The 17,764-nt window shown below is 32.5% G+C and overlaps 2 protein-coding genes and 1 pseudogene across 9 annotated transcripts; 1 reads left to right on the top strand and 2 right to left on the bottom strand.

The window, feature by feature from the left end:
• The first annotated feature begins 622 nt into the window (after positions 1-622).
• LOC111286719 (cytoplasmic 60S subunit biogenesis factor REI1 homolog 1-like) lies at positions 623-2,934 on the top strand. Its single transcript, XM_022876861.2, has 5 exons — positions 623-791; positions 1,258-1,836; positions 1,928-2,097; positions 2,185-2,400; positions 2,608-2,934. The coding sequence occupies exons 1-5, from the start codon at positions 687-689 to the stop codon at positions 2,765-2,767; spliced, it is 1,230 nt and encodes a 409-aa protein (XP_022732596.2). The 5' UTR covers positions 623-686; the 3' UTR covers positions 2,768-2,934.
• Positions 2,935-3,302: 368 nt separating this feature from the next.
• On the bottom strand, positions 3,303-5,725 carry LOC111286720 (uncharacterized; annotated as a pseudogene). The gene is made up of 3 exons (XR_016343026.1): positions 4,656-5,725; positions 3,903-3,939; positions 3,303-3,513 (listed from the first exon to the last, which is right to left on the bottom strand). The product of XR_016343026.1 is annotated as an uncharacterized LOC111286720 (transcript).
• Positions 5,726-7,622: 1,897 nt separating this feature from the next.
• LOC111284846 (Translation elongation factor EF1A/initiation factor IF2gamma family protein) lies at positions 7,623-13,817 on the bottom strand. Of its 7 annotated transcripts, none has more exons than XM_022873872.2 (13): positions 13,621-13,817; positions 13,085-13,205; positions 12,815-12,921; positions 12,437-12,592; positions 11,907-12,128; positions 11,600-11,677; positions 10,639-11,159; positions 10,407-10,517; positions 9,840-10,324; positions 8,906-9,074; positions 8,472-8,711; positions 8,251-8,385; positions 7,623-8,138 (listed from the first exon to the last, which is right to left on the bottom strand). In XM_022873872.2, the coding sequence occupies exons 3-13, from the start codon at positions 12,915-12,917 to the stop codon at positions 8,010-8,012; spliced, it is 2,349 nt and encodes a 782-aa protein (XP_022729607.1). In that variant the 5' UTR covers positions 12,918-12,921; positions 13,085-13,205; positions 13,621-13,817; the 3' UTR covers positions 7,623-8,009. The 7 variants fall into 7 exon arrangements, with proteins under 7 accessions (XP_022729607.1, XP_022729608.1, XP_022729610.1 ...); XM_022873873.2 differs by having other exon boundaries at positions 13,085-13,210; positions 13,621-13,796; XM_022873875.2 differs by lacking the exon at positions 11,907-12,128.
• Positions 13,818-17,764: the final 3,947 nt, after the last annotated feature.

The following is a 17,764-nucleotide window of genomic DNA, read 5'->3' as shown; positions in this document are numbered from 1 at the left end:
TTTTCGGTCGGAATGGATCGTTAAGATTTAGGAATCTGTAAATCATGTCCAAAAAGGAAAAAAAACAAGAGGAGTCCTGACTGATAGATAATGGGTAAACAGCTGCAAATACATACAGTCATATGCAAAATCAGTGTATTTATTTTATATAAAATAATAATAATTTGTGTATTTATATTATATTTTATGTGATAATAATATATTATAATTTGTATAAATATAAAAAATATAAATTTTATTTTTTATTTTAATTAACTTTAAATATAAAATTTTAAATTATATTATTTTCATATTTATTTCATATCATATCTCATAGATTATAAGATATAATAAATTTCTTAAAATAAAACTGAAGAATAGATGGGCTTGCAAAGTTAAGGCCCAAGGCCAACCAACCATTAGAATCCAATCAATAGGGGTCATATCTTAATTTCAAATTTAGGGGCAGTAAACAAAATCCAACCCAAACGATTCGGGTCGATATTGGAAAGGAAGAAAAGGGCTTGATTACGCAAGCGAAGAGGTGGGAGTGAGATCATACATCATTTATCATACGCCGTCTCACCGACTACGAACCAGTGGGAGGCATCGTATAAAGCCTAATAGCCTCCACACAACAAACAGGATCTCCTAATCCGATATCGTGTCTTTTCGATTTTAAGTTGTTTTGTTGATCAAAAGAGGAAATGACGGGGCTAACCTGCAACGCGTGTAACAAAGAATTCGTTGACGATGCAGAACAGAAGCTCCATTACAAGTCTGATTGGCACCGCTACAATCTCAAGCGCAAGGTCTGTTCTCTTTTTCTTCTATTCTTTTTTTATAATTATTTCTTTATTATTTATGATTTTATTAACCCTAATTTTTTTATATTTGAGATGGTATTTATGAAATATCTTTGATTTTGTGATTTTTCCCTGTATATTTCAATTCTAGGATGAAAATTCAAAACTGCATTAGTTTATTATAATAGAAAAAATTCTCTATTTTTTTACATTAAAAATAGAAATACTGTAATTAGAATTCAATTTTATTATGCAAATTCAAAGATGCATGAGCAGTTGATTCTAGTTATTTAAAAGTTTCTTTTTTTTAAAATTTTGTTTTGTTCTGTGCGTTAAGTGCACAAATATTTCCAGCTTTTTAATCTATTCAAGGTTTGATGTTATGTTAAAGTTTGACATCTCTATGAATGATTGTCCGATCAATGGTTTCTCTTGAATAATTATGTGAGTTTTTATGGTAAAATTAAATCAGGTAGCTGGAGTTCCCGGAGTGACGGAAGCTCTATTTTTTGCTAGACAATCAGCAATTGCTCAAGAGAAAGATAAGCAGAATGAAACCCCCATGCTTTACAGTTGTGGTCTTTGTGGCAAGGGCTATCGAAGTTCCAAGGCTTATTCTCAGCATCTTAAGTCACGAACCCATGTCATGCGGGCTTCTCAAGGAACCAATAACCCTGAAGAGGAGAAGGCAATTATCAAGCCACTTCCTCGTCGTGCTGTAAACAAGCCTCCACAATCAAGGGATAGAAATGATGAGGAAAGCGAAGATGAGTGGGAGGAGGCTGATCCGGAAGAAGACTTGGTTGGTCAGGCTGCAGATTCTTTAACTGATCTGAATGTAAATGAACATGCAGCTGGTGATGAAATGGATACAGATGATGATGGTGATGAAGAAGAAGGGTTAGATCCGTGCTGTTGTTTTATGTGCGATCTAGACCATGATACCATTGAAAGTTGCATGGTTCACATGCACAAGTTACATGGTTTCTTCATTCCTGATGTTGAGTATTTGAAGGACCCAGAAGGCTTGCTCACCTACCTTGGCCTTAAGGTACCAAACGCTATGTGATTTTTGTTAGCTAAATATGTTATATACTAAATTTTGATCTGTTCATGCTCATGTTATGGTTTATTTATCTCAGGTTAAGAGGGATTTCATGTGTCTGTATTGTAACGAACGGTGCCATCCTTTCACTAGCTTGGAAGCTGTTAGGAAACATATGGTAGCCAAAGGTCATTGCAAGGTGCATTATGGTGATGATGATGAAGATGAGGAAGCAGAGTTGGAAGAATTCTATGATTATAGCTGCAGGTATGCTATTCTTCAATAATCATTTTATCTGATTTTATCTATTTTATATTAATTTGTTATTGGTCATTATTTTTTCTTTGAAAACAGCTATGTGGATGAGAGTGGGAAGCAGTTGGTTGCTGCTGGTGATATGGGCAACACTGTAGAACTTGGTAGTGGTTCAGAGCTTGTTATAACCAGAAGATCAGATCAGGGCATAATGACTAAAACACTTGGTTCCCGAGAATACTTGCGCTATTATCGCCAGAAGCCTCGCCCATCACCTGCTAATAACATGGCCATTACAGCTGCCTTGGCCTCAAGGTCTATTTTCACTCTTATCAAGTCTTTTGGACCATCTGTGATAGCAACTGCAACCGCAACCCCTTCCCCTACCCCTCCCCCTCCCCCTCCCTTTTCTCACCAAATGAAATGGATTGAAATCCTTGAATTTTCCCCCCGTGTTTTCAAACAACAATTATCACAAAACTATAATCATATTTTAACGGGGAATTCTGTATTAATTTTCAGGTACAGGAGTATGGGCTTAGCAACCGTGCAGTCAAGAGAGCAAATAGTGAGAATGAAGGTGATGAAAGCAATGAATAGGTCTGGTGTGGAGGCAATGCGAACAAAAGTTGGCATGAAGAATAATGTCATTCGAAACTTGCCTAAGAATGTCCCATATTAGTCAGTCACTCTCAGCACATTGGACTCTGTTTCGGTATTATTGTATTTCTAGGAAACTACACTTTCTAGTTGTTTATGCATCTCAATTTGCATTGTCTGAGAATTATAAGCCAAAACTGGTTGAAAGTACTCACAGGATTTCCAATTGGTTGATTTGCTTAAGCGTAATCGTTTGTTTTCTTGTGAAGTGATTGGAAAGAGAAATTTTGACAAAAGAAACGAAAAGAAAGACTTTCAGAGTAGAAGAAATGGATATATATGAATTAGAACGTATTATCCTTTACATCTCCAATACTAAAAGTTGTTCTCTTTCTTGTTTGGTTCTGTGCTGTCAATGTTCTCTTGAAAGCACACCCTAAACACATCATTCAATCGAATCTAATATTATTTGACTTGCATCCATGACCGTTACAACAATAAATACTACTACTTCCAAAAGATTTTATTAACATGTTTTATGTTCAATTTTACGTTGCCCATTTCTTGAAAATCGTTTCTTTTGATTTGAAAATCATTTCTTGGTTAAATGAAATGTCTATGAAAACTGATCCCAATGTGCTCATAAACATACAAAATTCTAATGTTTTAAATTCAAGTCTAGCCAGAAGAACATTCAATCACAAGCATAACAAGTTCCAAAGGTATATTTTTTTACATCTTTTAAAATCTAAAACTATATGCTGCAGCAAGTAGCTATTGCTTCCCATTTCTACCGTATCAATCCTTAGCTTCACTTCTTCTTGGTTGCTGCTAGCAAAAATTGAGAGAATGCATGAATCAATGATTGAAACTAGAATAGTCGAAATATCACCCGTAAGTCCTAAAAAACAAGTCATGCCTCACCCTCTACAGAAACCAAGGCTTTACTTGGTAGCAATGATGGAAAAAAGTGAGGACGAAAATCTTATTAATTTAATGATTAAGCTCTAATGTAAGAAAGTGGCTATTAATTTTTTAACCATTAGATTAAAAAGTTCTCTTTCCTTACCTCTTTCCATCCTTCCTAACAAGCACAGCCTAAGACCAAAAGCATTATCACAAATATCAGTGAAAACTGAAGATAAGCTCATCAACATTTGGCTTTCCAAAGTAAAACCTCCATAAAAGGAAACGCAGGAGCTCTGAACAGTACCTACCTAATTATCATAGAAACGGGAACGGCGTCTTCGAGAACTGTGAAAATCATGAAAAAAAATTGATAAAGGAAAAATAAATAACATAAACATAAACTGCTGTCATTTAATTATAACAAACTAAACATGTCAATGACACAACTGCAACCATTTTTATACCTTTCACTGCTCAATTTACTCTTGGAGGATGGTGTTGGAGATGAAATAAATAAATTATTCATATTATAGCCTAAGGATACAATAGAGAATTTGGACTGTTTGGTGCAGTCACTGCTCACCAACAGCAATTATACATGGGAAATCAAGCTAGTTGTATAGCTTGCCGCTGCACCAAACACAATTATGATGCTGAAAGAAACTCTTTCATCTTTATCATACTCATTGCATCACAAATTTGGTTCATTCCAAACTTCTATTTGGAAATCAGACTGATTCATTAGGAATATGACCAAGCCCATCAACACAAGCAATTCTAATCAAACAACCATCTCATTAATTATCTAAAAAGTTTGTCTTTATGATATTTTCAGGGGAGACTCAAATGATTTCACAAATAACTATCTAGGTAGAAAACCGATAAATCAAAAAATGGACCGCGAGATGCTTTTCAACGTCTGGATCCAACATAAAGCAACTGTTTTTCGGTGATACCCATTACAATATCATAATTGTGAAAACAATAGGTAAAGCTAGAGTTGAATAGAACAACAGAACATCAAAGAAAAGAGAATTGTGAAAAGAAAAAAAATTACTGACCTCCAATAGCTGGAGCTAGCTCTTGAGGGGGCACTTGTGCTCACAAATTCATCATCAGTCTCATCTACTCTATATTCTGCATATTCTACAGAAGTCACTGAACCCTCATCAGAGTTTGATGAAGCATAACTAGGGCGGCGACTTCCCCTCCTAGTACCAGTGACTCTTGATCTCCTTCTGTTTCTAGAATTCCTGAAGTTATCAAACATCTGATACAAAATACAAGAGGTCCACCAGTTACCTTCGTCACCAGGGAAGTCCTCAAATTCATCTCCAGATTCATCTTCACCATATTCAATTACATAATCTCCAAGAACCACCCCACGTGGGACTTCAGAATGTATAGTGCTCAAAACATCTATTATCTCAGAGGACTGCTGAAAATTTTCCCAATCAAGCTGCCGAGCAGGATCAATTCTTGAAGGCCGTGCATGAGGGTGCTCCAACTGAGCATGTTTCTGTAGTTCCAAGTAGTTTCCAGCAAATGTGCATTGTTCCTCCTCACAACAACGCTTCTTCTCATCTAGAAATAGACGAGCATTATCAACAACTATCCATCCAGTGACTTCCCCTCTACATAAGGGACAAGTTGGCCTGCAGTTGTCTTCAGGTACTGTTAGCTGAATGTTTGTTATAGAAATTGTATCAGATGTTGAAGGGGACGACATCCCATATGCATTTTTGAATCGGTCCAAACAATTTGAATGCAAGTGGTCTGTATCACACACAAAAGGATGGCAGCCTTTCTCGTAAGATGAGCATTGGAGGAGTACACCATTGTGAGGGAAATCCAAACATATAGGACAAATCACATCATCCCAGTTGGTATTCAACTGAACATCCTCCATGTAAGAAGTTGGGTTGGTGCCCTCTTTCATAAAAAGGTTCAGAGGCTATAAAGAGACAATTTGAATAATATTCTACACGCACATGGCATGCACCTGCCTCATACAAGAAATTTAGATTTATATTAAAAAAAAAAAAAGGAAAGAACTTCTTGGACAAACCAACCAAGCTTCAAGGTGTCCAACAAGCAGAATCAACCATTGATCTACAATAAGATGCCAACTTAAAAGCTGCACATAGCAGAAGAAAACTGTAAGTTGCAGTTATTAACATATTCCTAAGGTCATTGGCAAGTGGCAACAGTTTAATCATGCCAAAAATTCAAATTCAACAAAAGAATAGCATGGAAAGAGCATTATAGCTATCAAATAATTTTGAAGTTGAAGGTTAAGTACAATCTTAGGACCGATCAACATATCAGATGCCTCCAATAGCACGGAACTGATCTCCAAACAGAGTGATGAAGTCATATCCAGATTGACAATGGTGATGATATTATTACTATTATTCATAATTTGAAAATAAAAGGAAGTAGAATGATTGAACTCTGATGCCATAATTGTTAATAACGAAATACTAATATGACCAAAAAAAAAAACAAAACAAAAGAGAGAATAGACAATCACGAAAATGATTAAAAAAAAAAAATCAAAACAACCAGATTCATCACCGTATCCAAAGTCCTAAACACTAACCAAAATGATCAATTGGGTATTCAGCAAAAGGAAAAAAAATTGAGAAAGGATTACATCAAAATTGGTAGTATTAACAGAATAAAAAGAAATGAACAATCATGGGTAGCAGGTTAAACGAATAAAAACTTAGAAAATCAACCAAATATAAAAGCTGTCTACTGAGCATATTTAAAGAAAAATAAAAACAAAAAGAAGAAAAAAGAGGAGAATTGACAAAATAGGGTTGGGGGCTTACCTTAGATGTGTTTGTTGAGAAGCGAAAGTAAAGAGAAAAAAATTATTGAGAATTTTACAAGACAAAGAAAGAGACTTTGCTCTTCTCATCTCTCTCTCTCTCTTTCTTTTTTCTTTGTAATTGTTGTGTTATTGATAGAATGGAGAAATTCCCTCCTATTGATTTTGTTTTTTTGCAGTAGTAGGTAGCTTTTTTCCCTTTTTTTTTTACGAAAGCAGGTAATCTCCTGCTGGTCTTTCATTATATATATATATGAAAAATTATCAAATATATTAGAGTAAATTTTTTTAATTTTATATAAAAAATTATTGAATGTATTAATAATAAAATTTTTAAATTTTAATAAGTAAAATTAAGATAATAATATATGTTTTTAATATATATTTTATAAATTAAAAAAATTAATATAGACCATCGTTTTTAACTCTATTTATGAAGATAAAAATCTTCGCTATTAATGTTTCAAATATTTTATATGTATAATTTTTTTAGATTAATTTTCCATTTCGGAAAGCGAAGGAGTTATTGACTAATTGCCGTTGGGATAAAAAGGGCAAGCTACTAGCCTACGACTAATGCATACACACTTTCCTTTTCAATCACTTGACGTAATTGCCCCTTTCCATTGACGACCACCACCTTCTTCTTTCACCTTGTCATTTAGACACGTTAGGAAAGAACCAAGAATTACTATTTTTTTTTTCATTATAAAAACCCAAAACTGCCAATCTGAATTTGAAAAGCAAACGTGAAGGATGTGCCGTACTCATATAGACTATCCTTGGTTTACACACTTGCACTTTGCCTGATTTTATGTCTCTCAAAGTCAAACCCATTAAAGTTCTTTACGAGTGTAGTAAAGTTTGCTTCGAGGGGGATTCATCCCAAACTGCCAATACAAAACCGAAGAAATTTACCATCATGAATTATAATAATAATTACGTTCAAGTTTCAATGACTGTCTGATTTTGAATAAGTTGGATTTGGATTTATGAGCGAAGAAAATTGTGTTTTGACTTGGAACGGAAAACGCAAGCTGAAGCCGCTTTTACACTCCATTTTAAAGCTGATGCAGTCTCTTCTGAGTTTAGACATGTTTTGTAACCAAGTCCTAGACAGTTCAGGTTGGTATATCTTGTTACCTATAGCAACTGCTTTCAGGATGATTTTTTTTACTTGAAGCTATCAAAATTTAAATTAAAAATCCATCATTCTTACAACAAATTACGCAGCCGTTGACTCGTTTGATTTCAAGAAGATTTACATATTTCTAAGTGGATTAGACCTTTCTAAGCCTTATCCTATGTATAAAGAATCAATCGATTTAATTGTAGAACCACTACCAGAAATGGTACAGACTACAGCTTAAATCTGTCTCTACAACACACATGGAATAGACATTTAGATAGGCCGCACAAAAGAAATGCCTTTAGACGTTTTAAAAGCACCTTCATATTGTTCACGTGAATCTTGAATTAGTACAGAAATTCCTCTCTTACCAAGGGATTCATCCACCAAGACAGGAGTCTAATCGTTGAAAGCTGCTCAGGTATGCGTATGAACACACTATGAAAACTATTACTGCTCCCCAACTATTCGGGTCACGATACCCACAGCAACCGTTCTTCCTAATGTTCTAAGAAACACCCTTCCAAGGGCTTTGCATTTTGAAAACTCTTCAATGCAAACTGGTTCATGCAAAACCACCTGAAAGTAGAAAACAAACTGAGGTTAAACCAAATTTGATTGCAATTATCAGGCCAATAACTCAAATAAGCCAGCAACTAGCAACAGCAACAATATTATCCTCCTGACTTGCCTCAACAACTGCACTCTGCTTAGCAACAATGCAGCGGGGTGCCTTCTTTGTGACTTTCCCTGTCTTTGAATCAAGCAATGATGATATCCTTGCAACTCTTGCAGCTTCCTTTGCATGGTGTACATGAAACTCCAACTGATTATTCCATTCAAATTATTAGATTGTTTAGTTAAACCAAAATGTTTCAGACAAAAGCTACAAAATGCAAAGAGGAAGCTTGCCTGAGAACCGATTAAAATTGGGGTTGCACCATCCAAAACAAGCACCTTCAACTCCAAATGTTTTGCAAATGCAACTGGAAAATCAGGATGACATAACACACCACCAGCCATCACATGATTTCCATCTATTCCATGCAGGCTGACAGCTACATTGTCTCCAGCTCTTGCAATTGAACAAGCTTGGGAATTACGCTCTAACGAACGCACAGTTGCTATATCTGCAGATGGCATAACTAAAACCTACAACCACACAACGAACTCACTGTTAAGGATGATATACATGTTATTCTATCTATATCACTGGGTACCAAAAACAGACTTTGGGACAGGAAATATTAATCAAAGGCAGCAAGCCAAGATAGGAAAATGATTCCTAACAACTCTAGCAGTACTTTTAATAGGAGGTAACATATTATCCCCACAAAATGGCATACCTTTATTCCACTTCGAACAGCTCCAGCCTCCAACTTGCCACAGGCAGACACCTGCCCCTGTGAAGATGATTTTATAACATCGCATATAGGCATAAGTAAAGGCTTTGAAAAATCTCTAGTTGGAGGTTGGAAGGAATCAATTGCATCTAATAGATAAGGTCCATGATACCTGCATTAAAATTAACAAATCAATTCTACAATATCTGCATGTTCATGGGAATTCTGACAAATATTTCTCCAGAGTGCAGTATCACTTCTAAGTGATGATAAAATTTAGTTACATAATTAGCTAAGAACTCCACAACATAAATATGTATCTTATATAATGAAAATCACCAAGATACATCTTGTAGTTTAAAGTCGAACCTGGCTCACATGTTTAACCTAAACGAAGGTTTTAATCAGTGAACAAGATGTGGCCTTTCAATGAGATAAATGCAACAGACACGTAAAATGATAAAATCATATGTTTACTGCAATAGGAACGCGACAAGGGCCTTCGCTCTTCATCAATAGCACTAAGGGCAGACCATATCTCCTGCCTCATGCAATCAAGATAATAGGCCAACAGAAAGGATGACAGGAATTAAGAAACAAATAAATTCAACTATAGACTTGGAAGTGATGGTCAAATTTCTCAGGACAGATACATCTAACGAAAGCAGGGTGGGGCTTAGAAATAAATTGTCAATCAGAATTTGACAAAGGCTTAGCCAAGTCTAGATTTAGTGTCACTTATACCAGGCAAAGCCACAATTCAGCAGTCAACTAATATCATTTCCTACAAACATTTAGCTACAATATTTTCTTCCCCACAAGTTTTAATTAGGATCTTTTAAGACTACTTTTGCTCTTTTTCGTAGTCAATAGAGACTGTACAACATCTGAATTCCAAAAGTATGGTAACTTCAAATACATGCAAGAAGAAACTCACCAAGATAGACGAACATCAGAAGGTGCAACCACTAAATTCTGATTTTCAACAGCACTCAGTGGAATCCATGAGACGGAGGAATCCTTAAAGCCACAAGAGCGAAGAAATGGCCCTAGCTGTGATTTTATCAAATCAAATCGATCCTTAGAATAGTCTACAGCATCCATCTTGTTAACTACAACTATAATTTGATCAACACCAAAACTTCTGATAAGTTGTGCGTGCTCCCTTGTCTGTCCCTTTGTGCCATCCATACCAGCTTCAAATGAACCAATAGAGGCATCTATGACAAGAATCGCAGCATCAGCTTGTGTTGCCCCAGTTATCATATTTGGAACAAAATCTTTGTGCCCTGGGGAGTCAAGTATGACGACATGATATCTTTTAGAATCAAAATAAGCCACCGCCACATTCATAGTGATTCCCCTTTCCCTTTCTTCGGCACTCTCATCCAATGCCCAAGCATAAGCAAAGGATCCTTTTCCCTGATTGAAAATAAACACAAAAATAATCAGATTATGGACTTGTATTCACATTTACACTCAAAGAAAATAGTCCTGAAATTACCTGCAATTTGGACTCCTTTTCATATTTGTGCATTTCTTTTTGCGATATTCGTCCCAAAAGGTGAAGCAGTCTACCAGACAGCGTTGATTTTCCAGAATCAACATGCCCAACCTAAGACATTTGAAGAGTTATATCATCATTAGTTAATTACCATGTTAAGATAAAAAAGATGAAAATATAATAACACCTAAACTTTTAGGATCATTAGACCCAAACTTAAAATGTAACTTACAATTGCAAGATTTAGTTGAGTCAGTGAATCTTCTGCTTTTTCAGGCAGCATCCACTTTTCAGGTTTATACTGTGCTCGTGAATTTGCTCTTCCAAGGCTTATATCATTTGAGTGCCCAGATTTAGCAGCCAAAGACATGTTTTTCAGATTAAGAGTATGTGCCTCACCTCCATGCCTTGAAGAGCTGCTATCACCCACCTTATCACTTTTTTCTTTTGGCATCAATGATGATGAGCTTTGACCTCTAGATCGCATATTAACTGCATCACTGCTTTCATCCACATTATCAAGCCTGCCTTTTGGCATTGATGAAGAAGAGTTATCTGCAGTTTTGGAACTTGATGGTGCCCTGACTTCTAAATTCTTCAAAAAGATGACCTCATCCACTCTATTGTGCTTGTCTTTTGCTGTTGAGTCATATGAGCCATCTGACCCTTCAGTACTTGATTGCAGTTTAACTGCCTCATTCTTCCCAACCACTCTTGAGGGAATTCTGGAAGATTTTAAGTCAAAATTGTTGGCTGCAAGTGAATGACAGCATAGAAATAAGTAAGACTAAACTTCAACTCCGTAAAAAGAACAAGTTTTCCACAAGATCCATTCACTCTAGGTCTATTTTTGAGATTTTGAACTTTAATGTATAAAAGTACTCTTAGAACACTAAAACTAACATGTATTTCATAAAAAGAAACCAGCATCTATTTATAATGCAGAGAGATATAGTTTCAATGTGATCCTGATTCAAGGCAGCACTACAAAGGTATTAGTGACTTGCTGTATCTTACATGAATTCATTCTAATAACAAAACTGTGTAGAGCTCAAATTAAATGGTTCACAGTAATGACAAGAACACAATTGAACTAGTGAAAAACAACAATCCTTTAGTTCCTTTAATGCCTAAACAGAGCAACAATTAGGGAATAATTTCAACATATCTGATTGTGATAGCTAAAGAAATACCTTTTGAATGCAGTTTTGAGGAATGCAATCCATTAGAAACCACGTCATCAGGAGATGGAACATCAAACTTAAAAGGGGCTGTATCATTAATACATGTATGGTTAGAATATATGATGGCATGATACATCTAGCACTATCTTTCAGAAGTAAAGCAGTAAACTGACTCCCAAAGACAGCATCCAGCAGAAGAAATAAAAATAAGGAATTTTTACCAACAAAATGTTTCTACTGTTTGGGACAATGTATTCTCAACTTAAAGTAACACTTGTGATAGATATCCATTTCCTGCTTCAAAATATGTCCAGACCTATATTAATACGGGAATGGGTAGGAGAACTATAAGCTTTATGGAATTCATGAAATTGTCCTTGGTTATTCCCAAGCAGATGGAAGTTATAGCCCTCTTTCACCATAAAATCATCATTCTCTTGTCGAGAATCTACAACTTTTTTAGACATCTGATGCGGCAGTGATGCAAAAAGAGACTTGGCCATAATAGATACTCCAGAATCTTTGTTTACGTCATCAACTGCAGGAAAGAGATCTAATCTATAAAAGGTCCCACCAATATAAAAAGGAACCTATGAAACAAAGAAACTTAATATATATTGGACATCCAAATATTCACAAGTTATCAGTTTGACAATCTTCTAAAGAAAATGGAACCATGTTCATCCAGATTTAACTAGGAAGTGAAAAGAGAAACCAGGAGACAGAGGTGAACGAAAGAGAAAAAAGAATGGTTATATCACATAGAATAAGAACAAAGAGTAGCTCATTCTCCCAAACTAGATGATATAAATAGCAACATCAATAGGTTAATTGCAACTGACACACCTGTTCTCTTCTCATCATAGGTGCCGTTGTTGACCAAGGGACCGCGAAGAACCCCACAAATATCGCATGATGACATGGTTTCCTCATTATCATAAGTACAAATGGAGCAACGCCATACACCATGTTTGATAGTGTCTTGCTCAGAAGGTGCTTTCACTGTTATAGGGAACAAATAGCATTAAGTCAGTAAGCAGAATGATACATGTATAAGTTCTGATAACCATTTTGCTCCCTATCAAATTGGACTAGTCATCTTTGAGAGCCTTTTAGTGAAATGTCCAGCAAACCAACAGAAAGAGCAAGGTCACCTAATTGGTATCTCATCACAAAGCTAAGACGTCACAAGAAAAAAGGGAAAAGAAAAAAAGATCCACTCACCATTTTCTTCTACTTCATAGCCATAGTCGTAGTCATCATAGTCATCATAGTCATTATAACCATCATCATCATAATCAACTCCATAGTTAACTTTTCGAGGCATAGTTCTAGCACCCGATAAACAAACAGATACTTCAATCAAGGATGGAACAAGATCACAAGCAGAATTTCAAGTCTAAGCTAAGGAAAGAGTCACAAAAGCTAAATAATTGCAAGAATTCATGGGGAAACCAAATCAACCTTTACTTGATACTAAGATCAAAGACTTACGAGCTGAAGGGGCAACCTTAACCTAAAAATGAAAGCGTTGATAACTGCAAATAGCCATAGTAGAATGAGTTTGATTCTGACACGAAGTTTATTGTCTCCCCCACATCGATGAAGCCTGAATCTGCACTACACAACGACCCAAAATGCCATTCAGTTCACAGGGTATATACTCTCTTTCACTTTTGTTTTGACCCAATTATTTCAGATTTCAAAAAAGCTTCCTCCCCTTCTCCTTGTACTTATTAGAACCCCAAAAGGAAAAATTAAAAATGAAAACTCAACAGTGTTTCGGTTTCTTAGTTTAGTTAGTGCAAGTTTTTTCTCAGCAATCAAACAAAGTTGGTTGGCAAAAAAAATTGAGAGTTTTGAAAAAAATCGCTTTGCTTATTTGTTTTGGAAGAATCGCAATCAATTATAATTTTCACGGAATTTAACCCCAATATTATACTATTGGTATTTAGTAAAACAAAATGAAATTGAAAAACGATTTATTTTATTTATATAAAAGAAAAGCAAGAAGGAAGCAAACAAAGTACCTGAGGAAGATGGAAGATCTCTGGATGTGAGCAATGCTGTGATGCAAAATGGGTTTCCTTACCTGCAAAGATTTTTGTTTTCGGAATTTTTTTCTTTTTGATAATTTGTTTTGGGATACGGGAATAAAATAAAGAATTGAATTTCACTGTTACTTCGATTAATTATAAGGAGCACTAGTGAATAATAATTCTCCAATAGAAAAATATTTGCGAGGAAAGGGCCTACTTTTATGCTTCTTCAAAATGGGCCGGACTCTTGACTTCCTTTTTTTTTTTTTTTCCTTTTAAGTTTGGACCTTGCCATGAAATTAATGTTTTGAAGACACCGTGAAATAAATATATACTAAGACTGTTAAAGTTTTGGACCTTATCCCGCTTTGGTCCGTTTGTTTTACAAATATTTATAAAAGAAGTAAGTTTTAAAATATAATGATAATTTTAGTATTAATATATTTGAAAACATTTTTATATGTATTTCTTATGTGTTGTTGCGAGAGTAAATTTTTTGTAAATAATTTTTATTTTTTAAAAATATTTAGTTTTATTGTATCTTAATATATTCTAATATTAATACAATTATATGATTAAATATATTAAAGGTATTTTTATTTTATAAGATGTAATGATTCATAAACTGTATAATATAAATTTATTTGGAAGTACAACTGATAATTTTATTCAAAAAAATAATAAATTTTAGATTTGGCAATTTGTTCTTGAGAAATTTGTGGCTATTTTTTGTGAATTTTTAGTTGAATTTTGTTTAGCATATCTTTCAATTGATTTTTATTTTAATTATATTTTTATGTCTTGATTATGTCATTTTGGTTTGATATGTTGGTAAGTCACGAGCTGTTCATATAGATTTCTCTAAATTGTATTTAACGCATATATTTTTTATTTTAAATATATATAAATATGATAAAATAATATAATACTAAGTATATTCTTGCGCGTTGCTGCTGTTCATGGTATATTTTGTATAATTTTTTAAAAACAATATGTATAACCTATTTGGGATAGTTATTAATGTATACAGTATAATAAAAATATATGTTATAAGTTATGAAAATAACTTTAACAGTTCAATTCATTGTACTATAATAATGTAAAAATAATATTTCAACTGCTATAATAATGTAAAAATAATAATTCAACATGATTGTTCTGTTAAAGTTTGAAACTCTATGTAAAATACATGAAAAATTATTTCATATAATTCTTCAATATAATAGTTCTATCAAAGTTTGGAATTCTATGTAAAATAAATTGTGATTTCATGTATGAAAACCTAGTCTATGTAAAATAAATAAATCATTGATGACTGCATTTGCATCATGGTTGAGGTATGCATTTTTATCATGTTTGTAACATTTAAATCATTGTATGATATTTGCATTTGTTCATTAAGTGAGAATCTGGATTGTTGTATTTGCATTATTAGAAGACATTTGCATTATTATCATGACATATATATTTGTTGTGAGAAAATATTTGATTTTTGAATCCTTTAACGAGAAAAATCTTTCATGATGAGATTTTTTTTTACAAGAACAAATTTTCAAACTTTTAAAGTTATGGAACATTTGTTTAAAGTACTTTTCAAATAAGAATATTTAAAATTTTAGATGCAAAACAAAAAAAAAATTTCGAATAAGAATATTTAAAATTTTGAATGTGAAATAAAGTTTTGAAAAATAACTTTCGAAACTTTGGGTGCGAATATTTAAAATTTTTTCAAATGTGAAATCCTAAAATTTTTCAAATGAAAATTTTTGAAATTTTGATTATGAAATATTAAAGTTTTTAAATAGGAAATTTTTAAAATTTTTATATGAATTTCTAAGTTTTTCAAAGGAAAATCTTTAACTTTTGGATATAAAACTTTAGTAATTTCAAATGAGACTCTTTAAATTCTGTAGTTGAACTTTGAAATATTTTATCAAAATTTGTGAAATTTTCAAATGTGAAGTTTTAAAATTTTTTATGTGAATCACTAACAAAAATATTTTGAATGTGAATCTTTGTCTTATGAATTTTTGTTTTGTGATTTTTCTATTATTGTGAACCTGAAAATTCTTACAAATATTCTATTATTGTGAATCTAAAAATTGTTGCAAATATTTCATTATTGCAAATATGAAAATTTTTACGAATCAAAAAATCATAGTGAATCCAAAATCTTTACGAATCTGAAATCTCTGCAAAACTTGAAATCTTATGAATTTAAAACTTTTACGAAACTTAAAATATTTGTGAATTTTGAACCTTTGAGAATCTTGAATCATTTACGAATTTTTGGAAACTCTGCAAAACTTGAAATATTACGAATTTGAAATTTTTGTGAAATTTGGAATCTTTGTGAATTTGAAACCTCTGAGAATTATGAGTCATTTACAAACTTTTGAAATATTTGAAAAACTTAAAATTTTTGTAAGCCTTTGCGAATCTCGATTTCAGGTGAATTTTAAAATCATTATGAATTTTTTGCGCATATTTGAATCTTAGAAATTTTTAATTTTTTATGAAACCTTTATGAATCTTTACAATTTGTGGACCTTTAAAATTTCAAATTGTGAATCTTTGAACTTCAAGCTAAAATTTTTCTAAACTAAGTAAACGGATACCTTTTGATATTTCCTATTTAAAGTTTGTAAAGTTATTTAGCATTTGTTTAAAAGAAGCCCATTTATTGATTTATTTGTTTTTTAAAATTGCATGCCTATGTTTAAATGATATTTGAGTTGAATCAGATACAATGGTTTATCTATATATTTGTTATAAATCTTGTTCCATATAAAATGTATAAAGAATGTTAGCTATAGACATCTTTTTATTTGAAAATCTTTTTAGAATCGAAAATGGGTTTCGACCATAAATTAGGTTCGATTGTGAAACTTTGGCCCCAATAAAAATTTTTAAATTTTAATTTGATTTAATTTTTTGTTTAATTTTACTTATTTTAGAAAGTAAAAAAAAAAAAGGGAAAGTTTTGAAAACTCAAAATCGTGTAAATTTTTTATTTGATTCTTTTAGGCTTAATTTATGCAATCACTATAAAATCATATCAAATCACACACAGAATTAGTTTGATTTATTTTTCAGAATTAAAAGGGATTGAATTCCTATAAAGAACCAAACAGACATAAAAATGAAAAAAATAAGCAATTGGACATAAAAAATATTATAGGTTTTTTAGTATGGAATTTGGATTTCTAATTTTCGTTTTATGGGGGTTTTATTTTTAATTTTGAATTGATCCTAAATTTTGGGTTTTTCTAGCGAAATTTCAGATGTGTTTAAGTTTTTAAAGTTTTATGGAATCGAGGTTAAATTTATTGTTTATTTGTAATTTTTATGGGCTTCGGGAAATTGTTTGGGTTTTGATTTGAAATGCTAAGAATTTTTTTGGTATTCTGAAAAATTTTGGTTTTCTGAGAATTTGTTAAATTTTACAATTGAATGTTTGAATTTTTCGACCAAGGTCACAGTGGTTGGATTCTGCAAATTTAAAGCATTTTTTTTAGAAATTTTGAACTTTTTGGCAACTAGTTGAATTTTCTCGGCATTGAAATTTGGAAATATGGTTGGTGTTTTTATCTAATTAAATCCATTAATAAATCTCTATAGAGAAGCAAAAGGAAGCAACTCTAGAGAGAGAGAGAGAAAGAGAGAGATAGAACCAATGGCTTTTGAAAAAAAGCTAAACAAAAATTTGTTTATATAACAAAGCCAAACAATGCTGTTTTATGGAGGGCATGATCTGTATCCTAACCTTCAGAGACTCGTGCGTCAATCCATTTTCAAACCATACCTAATCGTAGGTTTTCTCTTTTTTATTTTTTAAATTGTCGTTATTTAATTATTTGATTATTGTTTTATTTCCATTTCTTTATTTTTTTATTTTTATTTTATGTGTTTTATTGTTATTATTTTAATTGTTAATTTTTAAGAATAATGAGGAAAAGAAAAAGAAAGTTGGTAATATTTATGATTTTTTATTTATATTTTTACATGATTATTAATTAATTGCATGATATATTGTATCATTATTTCATGGTATCATTTGCATGATATTTTTTTTATTGTAATTGATTTTTTTAAATTTAAAAAAAGTTTAAAAAAAGTTTTTCAATTCTATTAA

The sequence above is a fragment of the Durio zibethinus genome, chromosome 6, assembly GCF_047325235.1.
Source record: "Durio zibethinus cultivar Kanyao isolate XHJ-2024 chromosome 6, ASM4732523v1, whole genome shotgun sequence".
Lineage (NCBI taxonomy): Eukaryota > Viridiplantae > Streptophyta > Magnoliopsida > Malvales > Malvaceae > Durio > Durio zibethinus.
The sequence above is the reverse complement of the archived record's forward strand: the minus strand, read 5'-3'. Positions and strand labels throughout refer to the sequence as shown.